This window comes from Lottia gigantea, assembly GCF_000327385.1.
Source record: "Lottia gigantea unplaced genomic scaffold LOTGIsca_121, whole genome shotgun sequence".
Classification (NCBI taxonomy): domain Eukaryota; kingdom Metazoa; phylum Mollusca; class Gastropoda; family Lottiidae; genus Lottia; species Lottia gigantea.
The window spans coordinates 439,684-463,202 of NW_008707245.1; the positions used below are offsets into that span (position 1 = coordinate 439,684).

Here is a 23,519-nt window from a genome sequence, read left to right on the forward strand (position 1 = left end):
CTTCATTATCAAACTGCTAGACTTCTGCATAATTTCCATTTTTTTCGTACTTTTACTGAACTCTTTTAAGCAAGACATTGGTACGTAACGCCACTTTCGTGTTGCTTTAATGGTTGGAGAGGCCGAAATTTTTAGATGATATTACCCAAGTTTCTTAGTTTGGAAAACTATTGTGTTAAGTCAAAAGTTGTAGGTAGAAAATACCGAAGTTTGGAAATTCAAAGGTTTTCTTGTGGAATTCAGTGACTTGACTTTCGTGGATTTCAAAATGGACACCCTCTATCCAATGGTACAGGTTCATTATCCGTCTGATGATGAAATTATCTACCGCAAAGTTTTCGGGTAAGTGTGGTCATTTCCCTTCTTTAAGTCTGTAACTTGATTTTTGAAGGATGTATGAGTTTCTTGTAGCGATTTGATTGGTTTGTAGGTTTGCAAATACAGCCAATCATAGCTGCCGATTTCATGCGATGCCAAATTGTTTATTGTCTTTCCGTTGATGTCTCTGATATTTTGTATGTGGTAGTATTTAATCCAATCAAATCACTGCATTTACAAACTTCTGTGATACAAGGAAGGTGACTATTGCTGTCAAGGTATAAGATACAGTTGGTAATAGCTTGACATTGTGAAGATGTTGTCAATCCATCATGAAATGTAGTCCAGTAATGACAGTCATTCAAACGATGAAACCACAAGTTAATAATTCTCTAAAATGGGGTCAATTGAAGAGTAGGAATTCAGTTAAATACCAGGTTGACCTTTCACATCTAGGTAGGGTGTAATCATAATAAAAAATATCATAATATCATAACTTCAGTTAAATTTTAAATCTTAAAGGGACAGGTGTGCCATTTTGGTGGGTTGATTTTAATCTTGAATATATGTAAATAGTCTTCAGAAGTACTAGAAATGTATGAAAATCACATAATGGGGAAGGCTGGGCCGTCACTGCAATCAATTCGTTAGCTCCTACCAATATTTTGCCAGTGATTGAGTCTAGTTTTGTGGCTTGTATCAATTGTTTAATGTTTAGATAACGAACTACGTAATATTCTGTGAAACAGATTGCAGAACCAATGATCAATGATATTAAGGTCAAGTCAGAAATTAGAATATAATCAAACGCATTAACACATTAATATGTAAATAAAATAAAAACAGTGGGCAGTGGACAATACTGTTGATATATACCTCTATTGTAAATATTATTGATATATACCTCTATTGTAAATATTATTGATTTATGTAAATGATTTATTAGAGTCTAAATAAACACAACATTTACAAGTTTTACCAATCAAATTTTGGCACATTTGATTAAATTAACATATAGGGAGAGAGCATGTGGATAGAAAAAGACAAAATAAGTTTATCATTTATGGCAAAATTTCCCTCATTGTACACTGCATGACATATCTGTTATTATAGTACCGAGTGCACTTAGTTTACTTCCATTTCATTTCATTGGATTGGATTTCAAAGATTGGCAAAGAGTAGAGCTTTCATCTAGTGCAGTGGTGTAAGAGCAGTTTCTTTGACTACTTAAAAGATTTGTTATTTTTTCTGACTCTAGCTAACTGACATCTATATAAAAAGCCATCGAAGGTCATAGAACTCTTTGAAATATTGCCACTTTTTGTTCCGATGTAAATGAAAGCCATTTACAAGTTTCCATTTGTCTGTCTGTCCAAGGAAGTTGATATGAGATAAAGTTACTATAAATAGTAACACAGTATAGACAGCCCTTTTAGATCACTTCCTTTCCTGAGAATTGATGGCATTCCAGTCAGTCAGTCAGAGTTAGTGGTTCCATTAGGTCATGACATTCTTTTTTTCATCCTGAAAATGACATTCCGCTTGACAGTTCCAGGAACCAACTAAAGAGGTTCAGAGATTCCAGGAACCATTGAAGAGGTCCAAGGCTGGAAACCAATTTAGCTTGAGATGGTACCTACTGGTTCTCCAACCCAGCTAAGCTCTCAGACTCCCAACACCCTGTCAATGATACAAAGAGGATCGCTGACAAGAAAAAGCATCTAAATTAGATGGGACACTAAACCAAAGACCTGTGTTCTTCAGGCTTATCATGTTAGGATCTTTCTAAATTTGGAAAGGGATTAAGGGCTTAGCTTATACTTAAAATCCCCTCATTGCGTAGATCATGGTGTAATCCATTTTATTAGACCAATTAACAGCAGAAAAGTAGGATGTAAAACTCCATTTCATTTGTATTTGTCCATTTACAGGAAAAAGTCTGACAGCAGCAAGATTCCTTCCTTGAATCCTTTTCGTAAAGCAGCCAAGAGTCCCAGCCTTCCTAAGAAACAACTCACCTCTCCAGAAGCATCTAGACTGAGAGCAGCTGGTTCAGGAACCTTACATCCTCCTGTTGATGATGGTCATCTTTCTGCCCACAGTACTGAAGACCTTGATACAGTCTGTTCACATTGCTCTGATGGCAAGGTAGGTTTAATGGGTTGGGTTCTTTTTCCATGCTCCTGTCCGTCTGTCCGTCTTTTGGACTGAAATGGTTAAACCAATATGCAAGAACTAGTTCTTAGCTCTTGTTCTCGAAATGATCTTAGAGCTAGGATGTCCTAGAATCAATGTTAGAAGATAAGAACCCAGGACATCCTAGCGCTAAGATTGTGTTGAGAATACGTGGTCTGGTCTTAATCTATTCTTAGCTGTAAGCTTAACCGTACTCTAGTCTTCATACAGTTCTTCATCCAGTTTAGTTTTAAGTCTTTTATCCAAGTCTAGTTCCAAGGAATTGTTCCTTGACATCAATGAATGAATGAATGAATGATCTTGAGTCACTGTTACATGAAAGAAATATTACAACATTGCCCTCACCTGTATTGATCCTAGACATGAATAAATAAATAAATAAAAGAATCAATGTGTCTAAGATTGCGTTGTGTCATAGTTTGAAATATTTATTATAACATTGTGGTAATCTGAAGACTGTGAATATTGATTATACTGCAGTGGTACTGCTAGTCTCCTATAACTGGGGGTACCAATAGAGGTACAGGTGTAGATGACACCATGAAAGGTTTGAGGAGCTACTCCGTAAGAAAAATTGCAAAAACATATAGAAATGCTACTTTGAAATTTCTGAGGAATGAAGTGGGGGTTAAATGGCCTGCAATGTGAATCATGGGCCCTTGTTTCTATTTAAATAAATTTTGTGGCAGGTGTGGTCAAGAAGCCTGAAAAGAAAGATAAAAGATACAGCCATATCATTCTCAGACTAATTAACTAACCTCGTTAGCTCTGTCCTAACTTTTGATCTTAATTAATTTTTGTCTATGCAGCAAGTTTTCGATAATGTTCATTAGAAAGAAAAGTTTATGGAAGAGACTGGCCTCAGGCTTGACACAGATTAATGACTTAGTGGTAATGATTTCTAACACCTTGCCTAAGGGCTTGTTACATAATTTTGTAAAAAATCAGTGGGAGGACTCTATTGGTCCTGTGGTATATAGACAGCTTAAAGTGCATTGTCTGTGTTAGTAAGTTCCATTGAGCTTGGGTTTTGGAATATCAGGATATTGCTGATGTCCTGCCAAAATTCAATCATTGCACACTGCATGCTGTAGGGCATTAAACTCTATTCCAGGAACTGTTTTCGTGGCTTTTGAGGATACATTTTCTTGGAAGCGTGCTAATTAGACAAAACCAGGAAGCTGGTTAAGTCTCATGCCTCAAAGTCGAGAATCATTGGCATCATTAGCAGGGAGATTCCCTAAGGCTTGTCATGGTTATAATAATCCTTTCCAAGTTCATTGGCATCAAGGAACTAATCCAGGAAGCATGTCTTTTTTAGCTGACAGTTTCCGAGTTGTTTTGTTTTTTTGGATTGAGTGTTCTTCTAGGGAGTTTGGAGTGAGTTTTTTCACCTTGAATAATGTTTTGATCAACATCTTTAAGGGTTTGTAAAGAGGTTTTCTAAAATTCTTATATGTATCAGGAACACTGATAGCATCGATTTGCATCATTCCAATTTTCAGTCAGATGTCTGTGGTTCTTCAAATTTCAACAAGCATTTGCGCCTTACTTGTTCAAAAGCTGTTAATGATAGCTAAGGACCTTCACAGCTTACATGCATGTTCCCAAAATAAAGATGTTAACTCCATTTCATTTTTTATTTGTCACAAAATTAATTAAGATTATCTAAAAATAAATATTAGCCAATCCATTTTACGTTTTTTATATCCCTTAGGCTGTTATTACTGAATATTCAAGTTTTTTTAAGACTCTTACATCAAACAGTGAAATGACAAATTGACACCTGGAGGCTAGTACTTCTACTTGGTTTAATTTATAGTCAAAACAGCACTGTGGTTGCCTACTTGTGTTTGGTTTGTATTGTGGTTTCAAATAGGACTTAATAAAAGTAGGCAAAAGGCATGAGGCCATTTTCAAGCAGAAGTTTGGATTGTTTTTAAAGGTAAATGAACTTTGGATACTTTGTACTGTATTAAATTTGGCCAAACCTCCTGATCTTTACTGGATTTTTATGTACCTATTTTCTGCTGTGTCAACTGGAATGATGAGAATCCACTGGTCTGTTGAGAAAGAATCCTGATACCAATTAACGATTGGGTTTGTCACCTTTGCAAGCTTTTAAAGGGTGTATATAGCAAATAACTTTTACATTTTGGCATTTTTTATGACCCACTGTGACTTTAACATAGCTAAAATACTTATGACATTTAATTAGTTTGTATCTAAAGAAAGTAATTAAAGCTGAACTTTGTAATTAATCTCTAATTAAAAATTCATTAAGTCGACTATACAGGTTAAGAGTATATCAGGTGCAGTGGTCAATATACTTTGAACTTTGACCTCTTGAGTTAAATGCCTTGGGGACATTGATGTCACCATACCTTTTCAATGCAACAATCCCATTGATTTGTTTAGGCCAAGTTAATTTTATTATTTGGCTTGCGATTTGTCGGTTAAATCTTTAAACTTTGACCTTTTGGATTTCAATGCCCAACAATGTGGTCTATTGATTTGGTTACTTTAATGGAACCCAAAACCAATTGTCTTTGACCTCATATCAATTCAAGAAACAAAACAGAGCAGCCAACATCTCATAACCTGGTTATTAAATTCCATTTCTGAGTGTTTCTGACACATTCTGAATGATTTGAGATGTCTAAAGAGTTATTAACTGGAAGATATTTCTATAACCAATAACTGGGTTAGTGTAGTCAATATCTTCCAGTGATTGATGAGAATATTATATCTGAAGGAGATCACCCACTTTCACCCATATCTAAGATATCCAAGTGAAGAGAAATATACAAAGAAGCCTAATTAGATACCCACAAAGACATCTGTTGTTGAGCTAATATCCACCTATTAAGATTATTCAGGTATCCAAAGATATCTACTAAGATATTATGATATCCAAAGATATCTGGTTATGATATCCATAATATGTCCAAAGATATTAAGATATCAGTATATCCAGACATTCAGATATAAAGATATGCAAAGACAAGAAAAGGATTAAGTGCGACATCCAAAGACATTTATTCAGATATCCAAAGACATCTTGTGATGAATTAAGTCATAAAATGGACCAAAAGAAAGACTATTGATATATAAAGGGTGAGGTCCTTTAAGTTTACTAACCACGTAATAAGTAAAGAAAAAGAAAAATGAAGTCATTACTGGGTGCTTAGCTGTGTAAACAAATGAAGTGGGAAGACTGGACGGTTATTGACTTGATGATTGATTAACCAGACTGTTTTTTATTGTTTTTATTATCTTCTCTTGTCTTCCTTCTTCTTTGATAATATTGATTCCTGGTATTCTTCCTTCCGGCTCATAGATTTGGAAATTCCTAGAAAGATTCTTCAAGATAGTACCAAGTGTCTCAGAGATCATTGACTGATTTTATTTTCTTTTGTGGTAAGATATCCAAATATGAAGTGGTCTAATGGAGATATCTTTAGAGATCCAAAGTAGATGACAACTTCCCTTAAAGTGTGCCATTAGTTTCTGTATGTTGCATTTGTTACCATCCCATTAGTTTCTATATGTTACATTTGTTACCATCCCATTAGTTTCTATATGTTACATTTGTTACTATCCCATTAGTTTCTATATGTTACATTTGTTACTATCCAATTAGTTTCTATATGTTACATTTGTTACTATCCAATTAGTTTCTATATGTTACATTTGTTACCATCCCATTAGTTTCTATATGTTGCATTTGTTATCATCCCATTAGTTTCTATATGTTACATTTGTTACCATCCCATTAGTTTCTATATGTTACATTTGTTACCATCCCATTAGTTTCTATATGTTACATTTGTTACCATCCCATTAGTTTCTATATGTTACATTTGTTACCATCCCATTAGTTTCTATATGTTGCATTTGTTATCATCCCATTAGTTTCTATATGTGGCTTGTCACTTGTTATCATGCAAGTTTATTAATAGATAATGGAGAACCATCTTTTTCTCTATTCTATCTTTACATCTCTTAGTTTGAAATCAATATTGGTCTATCATGTCATCCTGACACCATATTGTGTCTCGTTGTTAGAAGAAGACTCTCTGTGGAACCAGCTAGGCGTAGTTAAAAATATATAGTTCAATTTTGGAGCATTACCATAGTTAAGTTTAAAATCAATGTTTAATCGTATACAAACTCTATGGAAAAATTTAAAAATTTTAAAGTGTCACAGGAAAAATTTAGTTAAGCCCGATTCGGAATCAGGTTTGTTTACAATCCACTAAACCAATATCTATTAAGCCTGGCCTTAAAGTGTGTCACTGTATTGTTATCAAGACTCATTTAGTTCAAATCGGCTAGTGGAGCACAATGTGTTCACTTTTCTTCAGGCCTAGTGGTATTTCACAGCTGTTATTTTATGACCAATATTGAAAATGGAGATGAAGATTTTAGGACTAGCGTTTCAGAGTTAACCGACATTTTCGTGGCTTGTAGACTAATCCATATAGATGAAATTTGAACTCTAAGGATTTGGATTTATGTCGGACTTGGTTTTATGTGAATTTTCGGAATATTTCTTCTCTCAAGGCAGTCAAAATTGAGACCTTTCTTGAGGTAAGTTGATGGAGATGGATGAATTTTGTATTCTCTTTCAAATTCGTTTAAAGATCACATAGAATTGGAGATTTTAAGACTAATTTTTGAATGTATAGAAGCCTTGAAGTATGTTTTCATAAATGACTATGATATTGTTGCCATCATGGCTAAGTTTCCCTCATTGTACACTGCATGTGTTAGTTCATTAGCCCAATCATATGCAAGACAGTAGACCTATATTTCTTTTCATGACCTAATGCAGTCTTGGCAGGTCATTTTTAAGGTGAAGCCAATCCCTTGTGTTGCATCAAGAAACAGTGGGATTTCTGCCGGTGGAAGCCCCCATTCCATCTTTTTACATAGAGAAAACCTGGTGCTGTGAGCATTCATTGATGTTACTGCATCCCCTATTTGACCTCAATTTGAATTGTCATGAAATGGTGGGAGGGATTTTAATGAAAGTGCAGGAAAGACGAAGGTGTGACCAGTGATAAACTGTGAAACAGACAGACTGTAAAATCAATAAGTTGACCGCATGTTGCTCTGTGGACATTTAAACATGAAGCAGACGACATTACCGTGACGACTGTCACATTCGCTACAGGTTATTTTATTGTCTTCACAGTCTACGGTAGGATTATCACTTTCTTTTGCATCTTAGTTATATTTAAGATGTTTTGTGAATCGAGGGACATGTTCTTTGTCTGTCTTTACGTGAATTTTTCCTTTGCATCTAAGTAATATTTTTTTTTAAGTTTAGAGGACATTTTCTTCGCCTTCTAGAAAAGTTTTGTTAATTTGAGGAAGATTTGCTTTGAATTTTGGTAAAATTTTATGTGTTTTGGGACATATTCTTTTCCATTTTGGTGTTGTATGTGTTTTTGGAATTATAAGAGACCTCCCATTTTAAGACATCTTTGCATTTTGGTGAAATCTTTTATTATGTTTAATGTAATTTTTAGGACATATTGCATCTTCTGTGTTGGATTTTTAATCCTAAGTAAATTTTTTACTCAGTTTTTATTTGGATTATCCTGGTGACTTTTTGCAGTATATTTACTATCCATATACTTGTTTTATGTGGGTGTCCTTTGTGTAAAGAAAAACAAAAACATCTGCTTTGTATATATGTCAACTATATATTCCATACACAATTACTTTATTTTGTACCAGCTGAAGTTTTGTTTAAAATAAGAAAACAATTTAGATACAAAAATTAAAAAAAATTCCATAATGCCACCTTTATTTATTTTTAAAATTTCATTGTTTTAGACAAAGTGTTTTTGTTTTTTTTAAAATAATAAACAATATTAGAATTGTGGTTACAAAGTTACATGAAGTGTTTTAATAAAAATTGTCATAATGCCTCCTACTCATTTTGAAAACAATGGCTTAAAGTATTTATTTTTTATTATTTTATAAACAAATTTTAAACAATAGTTTGATTTGAGGGCTGTAAAAGGTCAAGAAGATTTCGTATTTTTTCATAGAAAGATTTGAAAGAAAGACGTTTATATTTAGGGACTAAATTTTTTGACATTTTTAGATGTAACCTGATTGAGTGTTTTGTTTCATATATTTTCTATGGGCTCTTTCATTCATTCTAATATTTTGCCACTAATGAAATTATTGTATTTCGTTGAATTAAGAGTACTTCTCTATATTAAATTCTGTTTGTTTTTTTTTTCTGAGCAAGACTTGAACAAGTGTCTCAGATTTTATTTATTTTGGAAGATGTCTCGTCAACCTGCAGTAAAATGTTATTATCGATGTTGACTTGTTGTTTACTCGTTGTTTACTGTCTCTAAATCTTTCACAATGTTGTCTTTTCACAACCAAACAAACAAACATTTTTACATCTCATCATCAATGGTACAGGTTGTACCAGATCATCATGACATGGGATGGTTTTTGTCTCCATTTCTACTCAAATTTCCCAAATTAAAATGGAAATGGTATGTACTAACAGCTCTTATGACAATTTTGTTGTCGAGACAGTAAGCCAACAATTTGTTGAGCAGATTCTAAAATATTCAAGAATCGCAGCGTTTATAGACTCGCCAAAATAAGTCCATAGCAACCATGTCAAGGTGCGCATGGAGACAGGCTAATAATTTTACGACAGACTTCCAAACTTAAATGCCTAATTTGAAATCCGCGAATACCACTTGCTCAAAATTTCATGATAACTTCCAAATATGACATCCTTAGCAACCATTTTGTGGTCAATGTCTAGACAGGCCATCAATTTGTATCAGACGACCACCTAGTGTCTGTTGTCTTCTTGACGTCTGGTCATAGCCTGACAACCAAACCTGGAATTTGAAATCAATTTTGTGAGTCATTTGAATGTTGTTGTGTGTTGACAATCTGCATTCCTCACTACATCCTGTTGTCTGACTCACTCAGTGATAACTTTCAACTTTAATGGCTGACTAACATAGGGAATTAAAGATTGATATTTCTACTAGATTGTAATGACTGCAGCTCATCTCATGCTGCTGACGCATGTTTCAGATACACAATCCTTATCAGGACAGCTAATTTATTAAAAGTTTAATTTAGCTCATCGTAAATTACTGACACATGTTTCAGATACACAACCCTTATCAGGATGGATAACATTTTAGGGCCATTCACACTAGATCAAGGGTGTCCCAAGGAAAGTTTTTCTTTGGAAAATATTTTAGATGGAGGTGAACTCTCTAAATGTTTTTTTTTTTATTAAATATGCTGTATGTCTTGAAAATTGAAGGAAAGAAATTTGGGACATTTTAGCAATCTGATTTTATTTTTGACGAAGTCTACCTTTAACCCTTTTTAAAACCAAAAAAATTCAATTATATTTTTCATTTTATTTTCGCTTGCTTCTCCACATTAAGAAGAATATACGTCATGAAAAACTAAATTTAGCTTTCGTAGAATTATATACAGAGAAATGTCAATCTATTTTGAGAATTCATTGTCTTGGAGTGGTACACCAGACAATTATGGAATCAAATTACTGAATAGGCTAGAAGTGTAGTGCTGTCTGGAACTCTTCAAGAAGATTAGCAAGACACTGGCAGATGGGCGCCATGATTACATTCTCAAAGTGTAATTGGATCTAAGCTGATTTATATTCCAAAAATGGACAAAATATTGTTAACGCTATTTCAAAGAAGTTATTTTGGGGCTTTTTTCTGCCATTAATACCAACAAAAGATTATAGAAAATAATTACTAATCAAGAATTACAAAAAAGGAAAAAAAACAGATTTGTTCTGTGAGCATTCATCCATGAGAAATTAATCTAAGATTACAATTGGTGTTGACCTTTTTTTAGGACTAAACCTGCTTTGTGATCAAGGGGCTTGTCCTGGATTGTAGAGGTGAATCAACTGAGTTAATTCGAGGTAAAAGTGGGCTGATGTATGCCCACTTACTAATCAAGATTAGATTTTATTGCCAATACAGTTAGTCTCTTTGTGCTGTTATGATTTTTAGATATAAGTTAAAGGGGCAGTGTGTACCAGCTTCATGAATTTATGCATTTTGACTAACTTCTTTCTCCCAGGGTTCAGTAATACATTGATTTTTGTTAATATTGATAATGGTGTTCTTGTGTTGTTTTGTCTTTCCCGTAGGAAAGTGTCCATTGAATTTGTTTTTTGAAGTTTTGGTTTTGGGTGATATCTGGCTTTGACATCCGTGTGTCTTACCCTAAGCATGTGTGTCAATTCAAATCTATGTTTTAAGTGTTGGTATGGAGTGATCTCTGCCTATATGCTATTATTAAGTGCCCTTTTATTAAGTGCACTTTAATAAGTGTCCCTTTAATCTGTATGTTTTGAGTGTTGGTATGGGGTGATGTGTATTTATATAAAAGATTTTCAATATGTCTGTGTTTATTATATAGATGATAATAGGTTTATATCAATACATAATAGATCTACCATACAAAATCCTTGATTGATTTAGATTTAGGCCAGAACATGGTTGATTTTGATTCTGAATCAATCTTATGTCTAAAAATCGACTTTGATTGCTCATGTTCAGAAATGTGATTTGCCTGTGCCCACTCTTCCATTATGTTACATCTTTATATTGTCAAGCTACAACGAAATTCGTCCTATATCTTGACTACAATAGCCATCTTTCTTATATCACAGAATGCAGTGATTTGATTGGTTTGTATGCCAGCTAAAACAGCCAATCAGAGGCCTCGACAGAAAAACTGTAAACTTGGCTTATTATTCCCTCTTTCTGTGTTCGCTGGCATACAAACCAATCAAACCAAATACTTTAAGAAATGTATACAGACAAAGTTTGTTTGAAAATCAATGAATTTTTCTCTGGCCTAATAAACGTTTTTTTGATGAGCTTGCTTTGTTTATTACTGTATCAGCATTGAATTATGAAAATACAAAGTGTCTATATATAGGATATCAATTATTGATTACTCTGGAATGTTGTTAATTGCATTTTGATCTCCTGGCACGGCACAAGACACAGGTTGGTTGATCTGATACCTTTTCACTTGTAAATCTCCCTTTTGTTGATTAACTTGAATTAGGTTTTGTGTTCATTCAATTACGATTTCCTACGTGTTAGAGGTGTCATTGCACTTGCAGTTAGGGGAATTGCACTTAGTGGAGATTAGCTTTTGAAATAAGATTTCATTGTGAAAAACAAGTCATTACACTTAGCATTCAAAGTATGAGATTAGCATTTGGAAAGGATTTCCTTTTCCTTCAAGTGTAAGAAGAGTCATTGCACTTTACCAGTTTTGGAATTGCACTTCGAAATTAAAAGTATTTAGCTTTTTTGAAATCCAGATCCTGTAGTAGAGAGGTTATTGCACTTAAGCTTTTTTGGAATTGCACTTAGAATTTAGTGTGCAATATAAAACTCTTGTGTAGGACTAACAGATGGATTTTGAATGCCAACAACATCAGGATTATATGGCACCGTTAGTCTGTGAACTGAAGAATTCCTGGCCCTGCCAATCGGCATCTTTAAACCTAATGATCAGTAGAATTCCTTAGACAATTGATGCCATAAATAGAAGTTTATAGATTAATTTAGCTTCATAACAAGTTATTGATATCTGGTTACTGGAGGTCAGGGACTACTGGATTCGACATCTGTCTTACTGGATATCAAAGACTACAGAAAAAATGTATTAGTCCAGACAGAAGCCTGGTCGACTATCGAAATATATCTAAAAGGTCGAGATGGAATCTTTATGTAATAAAAACGGCCGTCATGGAATTCTGAAAGTGTTTATCGAAAACATGAAATTAGACTCAGTGACTACAGAAAATCTTCAATAAGAAGCAAAACATAAAATGACTGGTAGTCGGTGACAATACTAATAATGACCTGTTATCCTTGACTAAAATAGATTATTGTTTGATAATGTAATCCAGATATTGGATATATTCTGGGCATTGACTGCATTAATCGACTTGTTGACTGACTTGAGGTCAGTGACTACCAATATATTATGACTGGTTATCCTTGACTACAGATTAAGATTTAATAATAAGGTGATCTTCAAAGGATATATTTCATTATGATTTTGGATTAGACTGGCACTTGAGCAGAAATATAGTTTTGGACTGGTTGGGTCACTTTTAGTATATGTGTCTCATATGATTAAGTGCTATATCTATATATATTTACTTTGGATTATGCTTGAAGTTTCTAGGTATGTGATTGTAAATATTTTAAATATGTCCAAAGTCCAAAAAAATTATATTTGGTTCTAATTCTTCAAAACTTAACGTAGATATATCCAAATTTTAAGAAATACAGTAATCTGATTGGATGATAAAACTATATTTAAAACAGATTTTGGTAATTGACCAATCAGATGATATCATCTTAAGTTATTTTTTTTAAGAGATAAGCTTATCTCAAATGATAATCTCCAAAGTTTCGAGATAAGTTGAAATATCACTGGCCACTAATCTCAATTGTTTATCTCATTTTAGTGCAGTTTATCTTGAGTGTTATTGAAATTGACACTTTCACTAATTACTTAGTTTCTTATATTTGTCTTATGGATTATTTAGACAATTGGAGATTACAGCCCAAGTGCAGAGTGTTATCAAGGGTCATATTTAGAGGGATGACACACCCACATCTGCTGTATCCATCTCGATTTAGTGCATTTTATCTTGATTGATTTTATTGAAATTGACACACTTACTATTTGCTTAGTTAATGATAGTTGTACTTATGGATTATTTATTATTACCCCTTGAAGGTAGCTGATAATAATATTCAAGGTATAAGTTACTTGAACTCCCCCTTTAAGTTAATATTGAAATTGTCACACACTGCCCCTTTAAGTTATATTATTGTAATTTTCAATACATATTCAGTCGTCATTATCTAAGGCTATTTTTAGATTTGATATTTCATATGTAGTTTGATTATTAAAAAATAAAGTGCAGAGTGCTCTCTAAGGTCATATTTAGAGAGTTGACACACCCTTGCTGTATTTATCTGGGATAAAACAGGAATTAAATCATACTGCCTGCCCCTTTAAGTTATATTATTATAATTTTCAATACATATTCACTTATTCAGTCATTACTATCTAAGGCTATTTTTAATTTAATATTTCATAATGTAGTTTGATTATTAAAATAGTACTTATATCATGATTAAATATGAAAATAAAAACTGAGTTTCCAATCAGCATTAAAAAAAATGACATCAGCTTGTAGAAATTAATATTACTATTACTCAATATATTAATCATATTCATCCCTAAACTTTGTTACACTCAGTTCATATTTCAAAATAAGAAGATATTTAGTAATTTAACAGGTAATTGTTGTATTGTTTTTTAACATTGCTTTATGATGTAATATTTTGAAATTTACTAATACTTGATAACTATTCATTCATCAAAATGATGTCAAAAAAATGTAAAATTTCATTGGAAAAACATTAGTTATATAGAAATGGAATAAAATAGGTTGTTTGAAGAGACTTGGTATTCTCAGTCTTCTGAAACACCTTATGCCACACTGTGATATATTTATCTATATTTTTTATTACAAGGTGTTATCAATTTACATTGGCCATAAATTCATATGAACATTTTTTGTAAGGATTTATCTGAATTTTAGAAGACCTCAACCTTGAGATAGAGAAAGAAAATACCTTGATAATTCCCTGAGTCAACAAACCAGTTGATTGAAAGATTTCATTGGATTAATTTATACTGGATTCATGTGGCCTAGCTCAGTTACTATTTACCAAATGGATTTCTTATGACCTTTTGATTAGATAAGCTCCCTATTTTTGGGCAGGACCTTTATCAAGCATTCTATATTTAGAGTGTAAACAATGTGAACTCCCTTAAAGGGTGAAATTGATAACCGAATTGAAGGCAGTATTGAACTGAGATCTCAGGGTGTGCTTTATTGATTATATGTGCAAGATTCAAATGGATTGATAATTGCTGCTGTCTGTTACCTTATGGATTGTGTCTTTTAATTGCAATTTTGATGGATATGTGGGTTTTCTATTTGAAATTACTAGATAAGAAAGGTTTTAACAGAGTCTCTTGACAATTTGCTTCAAAATCAAATAACAGATTGATACTATTTTTAGAAACAATAGAAAGAGGAGTCAGACAGGGTTCACATTTGTGACCCTTTCTATTTTGTTTGTGTGCTGGTTTTATATGAACAATATAAAGATCTTGATATTTTGACAATCAGAAAACTTTTTAAGTGGGTTGTCAAGTGCATTATAAATAGATTATAAATGATATCAGCCATGTGGACTCTCCAAAAATGTTGGCAAAACTAGTTGAAGAATGGCATAAGGTATAAAAAACAAAACTGGTCAGCCTTAGCAGGTTGAAAAAAAATGAATTCTTTTTCTCTTGTTTGAAACTAGGACATATCCGTTCCTAAAGAATAATGCCAACAGGAAGGTTTCTTTGTTTGTACCATGATATGATAAAACTGCACTCTCTGATACCGTATTATATCAGTGCAAACATGTAATTCTGAGGCCATGTGGTTTTCATATTAAAACTTGCACATTTTATTTTTATTAATAACTCTTTTCATATGAGATTCCTAGACTAAGTATTTGTATTCAGGTACTTTTTACCTTGTATTGTCTGTGGTTCGTTATTTACAAAAGATTTTTTAAACTTTGTAGGTGTATTCGGGAAACATTTGATAATCATTTTATGACGCCTGTTTTTCCAGAAACTTGTCCATATTCTATGGTTCTTGTAATTCCCAAAAATATTAATTATGATTATTGATAATGTTTGATTTGCATAAATAATGATTATTGTTATGGATAATGATTACTGATGATGAATAATTCATGAAGATGATTAAAGTATGCATACATTAAATGATGATGACAATGATAATACTTAAATAGCTAAATCTCTTTCTCCTTTATTGGTTGAATCACCATATTAAATGTGATGTTATTTTGTATTTTTCAGGTTGACGTCATGACGCGAGAAAATGGAATGAGCCTTGAGGCGGCCATTGATGATGTTGACGACTCCAGCACCACCGATGGCGAAAAAACAAAACAAGCCATCGGTCATATTCAATCAAAAATCATCAAAACAAAAGATGCCATCAAGGCTGAGCAGTCGGTCAAAGAATGTAAGTCCATCTTTGATTTTTGTAGACTTGGGTAATATTTACCATTAAAAATCAGAAGGTTAGGTCAAAAGGTTATTGGGATGAATGTTCAAAAGGGCCGTTGTTAGATCTTAATTGAACTGGCTATGTTAAAAATAAAAGCTAAATAAAAAAAATACAGAGAGTGATACCACAATCTTAAGACTTATTTCCAAGGAATATTTTTTTTTCAGCAAATGTGAACGAGTATTTACGCCTGGCCACCAACGCTGATAAACAGCAGGCCCAGAGAATCAAAACAGTTTTCGAAAAACGCAACCAAAAATCAGCCCAAAGTATCATTCAAATGCAGAAAAAATTAGAAACTTTACAGCGGAAGCAACTAGATATTGAAGCCCATGGATTGACGGGTCATAAACAACCTAAAGAAATGTTACGCGATGTTGGTCAAGGGCTGAAGTAAGTGGTATTTTGATACTAAAGCTACACCTGTAGGTAGATATCACATAAAAAGGGTATCCCACAAGATATCACAAAACTGTGTCTGCAATAGCCAATACATTACCAACTCAATTTTCCATCAGGCCTAAATAAGTTTGTTTGAAAATTTGTTTGGCTTTTTTACTGATCAATATTGACTGGTGACTAAAATACCTCTGTTCTGAAATACAGACAAGCTGTTGTCTTCTCGCACATAGTTTTCCTCACATATTATTTATAGTTTACTTTTAACAGGCTGTGAAAGCTCTTTTATCATTTGCAGCCATATCTGCCAAAGTTGCTGTATTCTGTCATTAAAGTTTATGGATTGATTGATTTTTTTGCATTTTTGGCTGACCATTTTTATTTTTCATTTCAGGGGAGTTGTGGACAGTGTTAAAGGTGCCAAAGAGTAAGTGTTAATTTATAAGATACATTACCATTACTATTATTGGTGTTACCATTTGTTTACCATTAGTTTTTCATAACATAACCATTAGTTTATCATAACATAACCATTAGTTTATCATAACATAACCATTAGTGTATCATAACATAACAATTTGTTTATCATAACATAACCATAAGTTTATCATAACATAACCATTAGTCTATCATAACATAACCATTAGTTTATCATAACATGACAATCATAAATAGCTTTGTTTATTAATTTCAGATCTATTGTTGCCAAACCTAAAGAATTTGCACATTTAATAAAAAATAAATTTGGTAGTGAAGGCAACATTAATTCAATAAGTAAGTAATGTATAATTTCTCTTCCTTCTTACCCTGAAGTGAACCTAACATAACCTCTGAAAAAAATCAACAAGTTTGGCAAATGACAGTGAAAAAACTGTGCGTTATATCAGCAAATATATAGTATATGATTATCAGAGAGATATCTTACAGAAGCATGGAAGGGAGATAATCAGCTGAAGAATCGAGTCATTCGTCTATGAGAGACTGAGGACTAATACACTTCAGCGTTTCGACAAAATTAGATATTGAATTTGTGTTTTCAGAAATGGAAGACAATGGAGAAGGGTCCAAGGAACAAAGTAAAAGTGGTGGAACTCTCCCTGCTAGGTATGGCTCTTTCATTCAATTTTTATATTCTGTGGATGCCCGTCTGTAAATTGGTTGGATCATCCAGGAAAGATCACCAAGATACTTAGCCAAGAATCAGTAAATGGGTACAGATAATCCAGGACTGATCATTGTCATGGTTCAGCTATAAACAGGATCCTGAGAGGCTTTCTGTTGTCCTTACATTAAGATGTTCTTGCCTTTTTGGAATGGTAGACTGCAAGACAGATTGGCTAGCTTAGACACGGATTAGTGAACCATTCCCACATGTTCCCAGGACTTCCCCAGCAGCCCAAACTCTATCTCAATTATCACAACACCTTTATCTATTTCAGTTTTAAGTATGATGATAATGAAGATGATAATTCAAGCATCACGTCTGGCTCTGGGTTTGGAGCTCAGAGCAGTCCACACTCCACTTCCCAAAACTTGACTCAGGTTTCTCCTCAAACACAATCCCTCGTAGAACCTCTAATCCATGAAATTTCCGAAATTAAAGATGAAGGAAGGAAGCTTCAGGAAGCCATGCAACGTATGATTGAAGATTTCGAACACCACAGAGTAAGTTTGGACATCCATTTTGGTCATTGTTGTTAATTGTGGTTCTTAGTAACACCATGTTCCTATATCTTACCACTATATATTATTTTGCAGGTCCTAACTCAAGCTGATCTAACCACCCTCCGTAATCAAGTTGATGAAGAGAAATACAAGGTGGAAAGACTGGAAGATCAGATCAATGATCTAACAGAACTCCATCAAAATGAAATCACAAATCTAAAACAGGTATGTACATCATCATTATCATTGGAGACCTTGACATTGTCAGTTTACTCGGGCAAGGAACAGCCTGTTAGACCATTGGTATCTTGGATGTGTCTGACTATGCTTTGCTTCTAATGATTTGTTCCAATATTTCAGGATATCAGCTCCATGGAGGAGAAGATTGAGTACAGACTGGATGAGAGAACCAGTGATTTGAGTGACCTGGTGGACAACTGTCAAACAAGGGTAGGTAACTGTAAATTATTTTGTCCATGAAATTTAAGACTTGAATGGAGCTTATCCCGACACTTAGACACATTTTGGATATAAAATTCTCATCAGGATACTTTATTTGGATAATGGTGATTATCATATAAGAATATCTACTGCATCAAAGTTTAAAAGTGAGAGTATTCTGTTCCTAGAATTGAGAGTTATTGCCCTTGATTTTGTAGATCCAGAGATTAGAACAGCAACAACAACAGCAGCAGATTCTATCAATGGAGATGGTGGAGAATGTGACGTTTCGAACTATATTAACTAAATTAATTAACGTGGTCCTAGCACTAGTAGCTGTGATATTAGTCTTTGTATCCACTGCCGCTAATTTATTATCACCTTTCCTCACTTCACGGTAAGTTTTCATTGATTCTACTTACTTTGGACTTACTTTCTAAATTTCACACTAAGTTTTCATTGATTCTACTTACTTTGGACTTACTTTACTCACTTCACGGTAAGTTTTCATTGATTCTACTTACGTTTGATCTTTTTGCTCATGTTTCTCGCTTCATTTTGATTGATTACTTACTTAATCGCCTTCTCTTTTCAGACTTCGAATCCTAACGACGATTGGATCAATTGTTTTAGTGATTCTGTTTTGCCAAAACTTTGACTCCATCAGTGCTATGCTATGCTATATATGGGATAGAGTGTCAAATATATTACCATGGCGATAGAATCAACATATCATATAAACAGACTGGAATTCCCCTTATTTCCAAATTTGGAAAAGAGTTTTCGCTATTGGAAAAGTCGTTTTTTTAGGATACATGAACCAAATGCAATCTGCAATGTATCTGAATCAGCTTCAAGTTAACAGTTCTAAAAGTTGATTTGATTCGCTCTAGTCAATTGTGAATTGTGATTGACACATTTGTGGGAGGAGCTGAACTAAAGTGTTCAGAAACATTTTTTTAAAAAGAAGGCGGAGTTTACATTTTATTGACAGTGCTATACATGACATGTCTGTGTTCTTAAAAAATAGTCTGTGGTCAAAGTTCAAGATATTTTGAACGTGGACATGACCATATAAGGATTTGTGATATCATTTTTAGCCTAATAGCTTGTGTTAAAAGCCTGCATGTGATTGGATAGTTTTAAAATGACAGGGAAGGTATTGGATGATTTTTTATCCAATGGAATTGAGGCTTTCAAAATTCCTCAATTGTATTTGTTCAAAGTGTGTTTCTTAATTTTTAGTTTTTATTGCATTTCTGTTTTCAATTTTGTAAGAAACTGGATTTCAGATCAGTTCTTTTGATTGGCTCAATATCATTATATTTAGTCATCAGCCAATCAAATGCCTAGATTCAAAATCCCAAAGTTGATTTCAGTGTAGATAGTATATTTTTGTGACAAACAAGATGGCTGCTTTTCAATGGAAAAAATCTAATTTATTTTTTAATTAATTTAATCTTGCTTTGTCACCTTATTTATTTTCTTTTGTATGAACCTAAAATGAGAATTGAGCATATCTTTTTTCAAAATGTTCAAGGGGTAATTTTCAATTTTCAAAAATCTTTTCAAACAAAATCAAAATTTCATATAGCGACTGGAATAATGAGGATCCTTTCAACCAGCTGGCCCATGGTCAAACCTCATAGAGTTATGTCTTTTGTTGAAATGCATATTTCTGATAGATAATAGATATATATTTATAACTGTGAAAGCTTTTAGATATTATAGACATACCTTATTGTTGAAGTATAAATGAAAAGAGCTACTGGATACCTAATTAACATAATGAAAAATGATTTGGTTTGCTTTGCGTGTGACGCAGCAAAAATACTTTCGAGCTATGCTTTATTGTTTTTTAATTTCTTTAATTTGTTTTTTTGGCAGAACACAAGATTTCAAGCATAGCTATTAAAGCATAGCACTAAAATACAAATTGCATTTACAATTTTCCAATGAAATAATAGGGCCATTTTTAGCACATCTAAATTGTATTCATGTTTTTGAGTCTATTTTTATTTCATAATGAAATGCAAAAGAAATTTAACAAATGCAAGAACTTACGTAAAATGAGAAGCTCTAGGTGGTGATTGAAGGCCAAGATAAAGGGAGAGAACTTTTAGTTTCTTAAATAAATGGGCATTAACTCTAGTATAGTATTATAATAATTAGCAACGAAAATCATTTATATGTACATATCTTACATGTGTGATGCCTCAACTTGGTTAGGACTGTTAAGACATTGGTTCCAATTCTAAATTTGTTTGGACTGTTTTCATTAGCCCATATGGTGCAGAAAAGTAGGATGTAAAACTCCATTCATCTAAATTTGTTTGGAAATCTTGAAATGGATGCCATCATCTGAATGTTGATCGTGTACAATTTCACCTAACTCTATCACTTTTCATAATTGAAATCTGATGTTTGGTCAGTTTGCAATTCAAAATTTTGATCTTAAAGATTGTATGAAGTTGAAATTGCTGCGGTTGAACACAATGCTAGATTTTCATTCTAAAAAGTGATACAGATGGCTGAAATTGAACTCTATCAGCTGGAAAGGAATATGGGAATTTTTCTCCAATTTATTCTATGTTTCCAACCTGGACACTTTTTAAATCTTAAATTCTACTCATGGTGTGTATTGCCATCAGGCATATCCAAAATTGTAAATCAAAAATATCCCATAGGCTATTAATATCCCCAAATATTGAGCCATTACTTTCACAGAGTCATCACATTTCTCAACTCAGTCCTCCTGTATATTGTCCATTCCATGAATTAGAATAGAGACTTTTTATTGGATAAAGATTGAAGTGTTTTAGATATCATCCAATCACATTAGGTTTTACTTAACCAGAATTAGAATGAACTGCTCTGTAGTAATTTATTGTGGGCTGGACCCATTTAAATGCTTGATTTCCGTATTAATTGAGGGAATTTATCTTTAAGGTTTAATTCCTTTGGGTATTTTTTCCCTCAAAGAACATGGTAATCATCTTAGTTCTCTTTTTTTTTTAATTTATGATCAGTAATTTTGGTTGAAGGATTTTTGTTAAGTTCAGTCAAAAGAAAATAAAGAGTGAAAAAATATTATTTGATTTTTTTTGCAAGTCCTGTGTGCTCTGGGTCTACAGAGCATAAAGCTTGAGGACTTGGACTTGGAATGAGCTAGCCCAGATTCTCAGAAGGAGGCCAAAATTCCCTAAAGCTACGGGCCTGATTGAACTCATTCTGTGTTTAGGTAATCCATCACTCCATACCCTGGGTGCTCAAGAGTGAAGGGCTCAAGAAAGAGCATTATAATAAGCCCTCTCCCCTCTCCTGCTCATTCCTCTACCCTTCTCATCCGCCAACCGTTGCTTTAGAAACCTGCATATATGTGCAGGAATAGATTGAAAAGGGTTTAAATTATTATATTCTAAGAGCTACGGGGGTAAATCATCTCGAAACGCAAAGAAATTCTATTCTAATTGTTGAAAAAATTCTATATGAAACCTATTAAGCTTTACGGTCAAAGGGAAGTAACTCCATTTATAAATTCTTAGACGACGACCACAAATACATCATTATGTAGTGACTTGATACGCAAGACTATTGTAGCTAAGGGGATATAACTCTTCAAGCAAGCTCTTCAGGGAAAAAAAACAGGAATGGTGTGCAAATTGTAAACATGGCGTCGTGTTTCTACTTTCTATTTGCGTTTTAGTTTTAAAATGTGTGATCTTGCATAAATATTGTACATTCTTGACCCACGGAGGCTGAATCTCATAAACAAACATTGAACTTTCGACCCCAGACTTCAATATGCATAGATACGGTTCCATTAACGACAGTGATGTACCCGAAGTAAACATCCAAAATCCGAATTTCTCCACGAACTCGGCCACGACAAGCCATGTTCCGTGTGCAGTGGAAGGTCCGTGTGGAACTTCTAGGGCCAGTCACGTGTGCCCAGAATGTTGTCACCAAAAGAAAAGAATTGCAAGACACAGATGCAGTATAGATGAGACCATGGCGAACGAGTACAGTGAAACTGATTGCTTACTTAGTTCTTCTACATCAGCTGTGAGGTATGTTATGCCTTTTCTCTTTGACAGATAGGCTTAGTGCTTATTTTCAAATATCCAGATCACTTTTCAGAATGTCAATCAGGTATTTGCCAAGTGTCAGATTGTTATTCTTAAAAGTGACATGGATGGCTGAAATATGCTTGTGAAGCAAATATTTATACCACAGAGCTTTCAAGCTTACATTAAGCAATAAAGTGTGATGGTTGGTTTGGTAGATGACAAGTTAACGTCCGCTTCGAGCAGATGCTGATATTGTAGACAAGGTAGTTGTTGGTGATTGTGGTAGCCTAGTTGATGAAACAATCTGAGCCAATGGATAATTTGTTGGTTTGTATAACAAAAACACCAGGGAATATATTATGGTATAACACACTTCTTTGATTAATAACACCAAACTAATATCATAATAGAATATATTACCTAGTGTTTTTGTTATATGTGCTCTCCGCTTCTAAATATTGTTGAAATCTTATTGTTGGTTTTGTAGTTAATAAAATGGAAGTGTAATATGGTTGTCTTTTTAATTAGTTTTCATTGTGTCTATTATTTCTTATCACCCTTACACATGATTAGTGAAATATTAGAGGTCCATCCTTTGTTTCATAAAGAGGTGTCTATAATACTTAGACCTCTCCTGTATATTATTTAATGCTTCTTGAAGATGTGTTGTATGTAACACTCAGACTTTCCAGTACCGGCAATACAAATTATGATAAATGCGATGAGGGTAATTTTGTAAGGAAAGTGGCATTAGGGTATTCTTTTTATGATTTCCAACAGCCAAGGGATCTTTGGATTGTACAGTCTGTAGCACATTGGGCCTCAGTCTATTGTCCCAGACCGGGGAAACCAGTAATAAAAATATATTTGAAGAAACATTGATTTGTAGGAAAGGCCTCAGAATTACATCCACCTCTATCTTGACCTTCGCTTTCTTTACATCTTGACTTTATTATCAAGATCTTATCTACAAGGATATATAATATGACTTATAATCCGGTCATTAAGAAGTGATTGTGTATTGCTCAATCCAAATCCAAAGATTGTAGTCCATTTCTCTATCAGAGTCCATCAATTTAAACATTAAAACATGAGCAGTCTATTTTATTTTGAAGTACCGGTAGTTTAAAGAGCTCTGTTAGAGCCCAGATTTGGCTATCTGTATC

At 33.4% G+C, this 23,519-nt stretch overlaps 1 protein-coding gene across 1 annotated transcript; it reads left to right on the forward strand.

The window, feature by feature from the left end:
* Positions 1–268: 268 nt before the first annotated feature.
* Positions 269–20,088, forward strand: LOTGIDRAFT_237886 (hypothetical protein; the record flags this gene model as incomplete). Its single annotated transcript, XM_009048431.1, has 12 exons — positions 269–342; positions 2,250–2,466; positions 15,565–15,733; positions 15,946–16,171; positions 16,572–16,604; positions 16,872–16,951; positions 17,218–17,281; positions 17,617–17,842; positions 17,936–18,067; positions 18,203–18,292; positions 18,502–18,680; positions 18,879–20,088. The coding sequence occupies 12 exons, from the start codon at positions 269–271 to the stop codon at positions 19,003–19,005; spliced, it is 1,617 nt and encodes a 538-aa protein (XP_009046679.1). The 3' UTR covers positions 19,006–20,088.
* Positions 20,089–23,519: the final 3,431 nt, after the last annotated feature.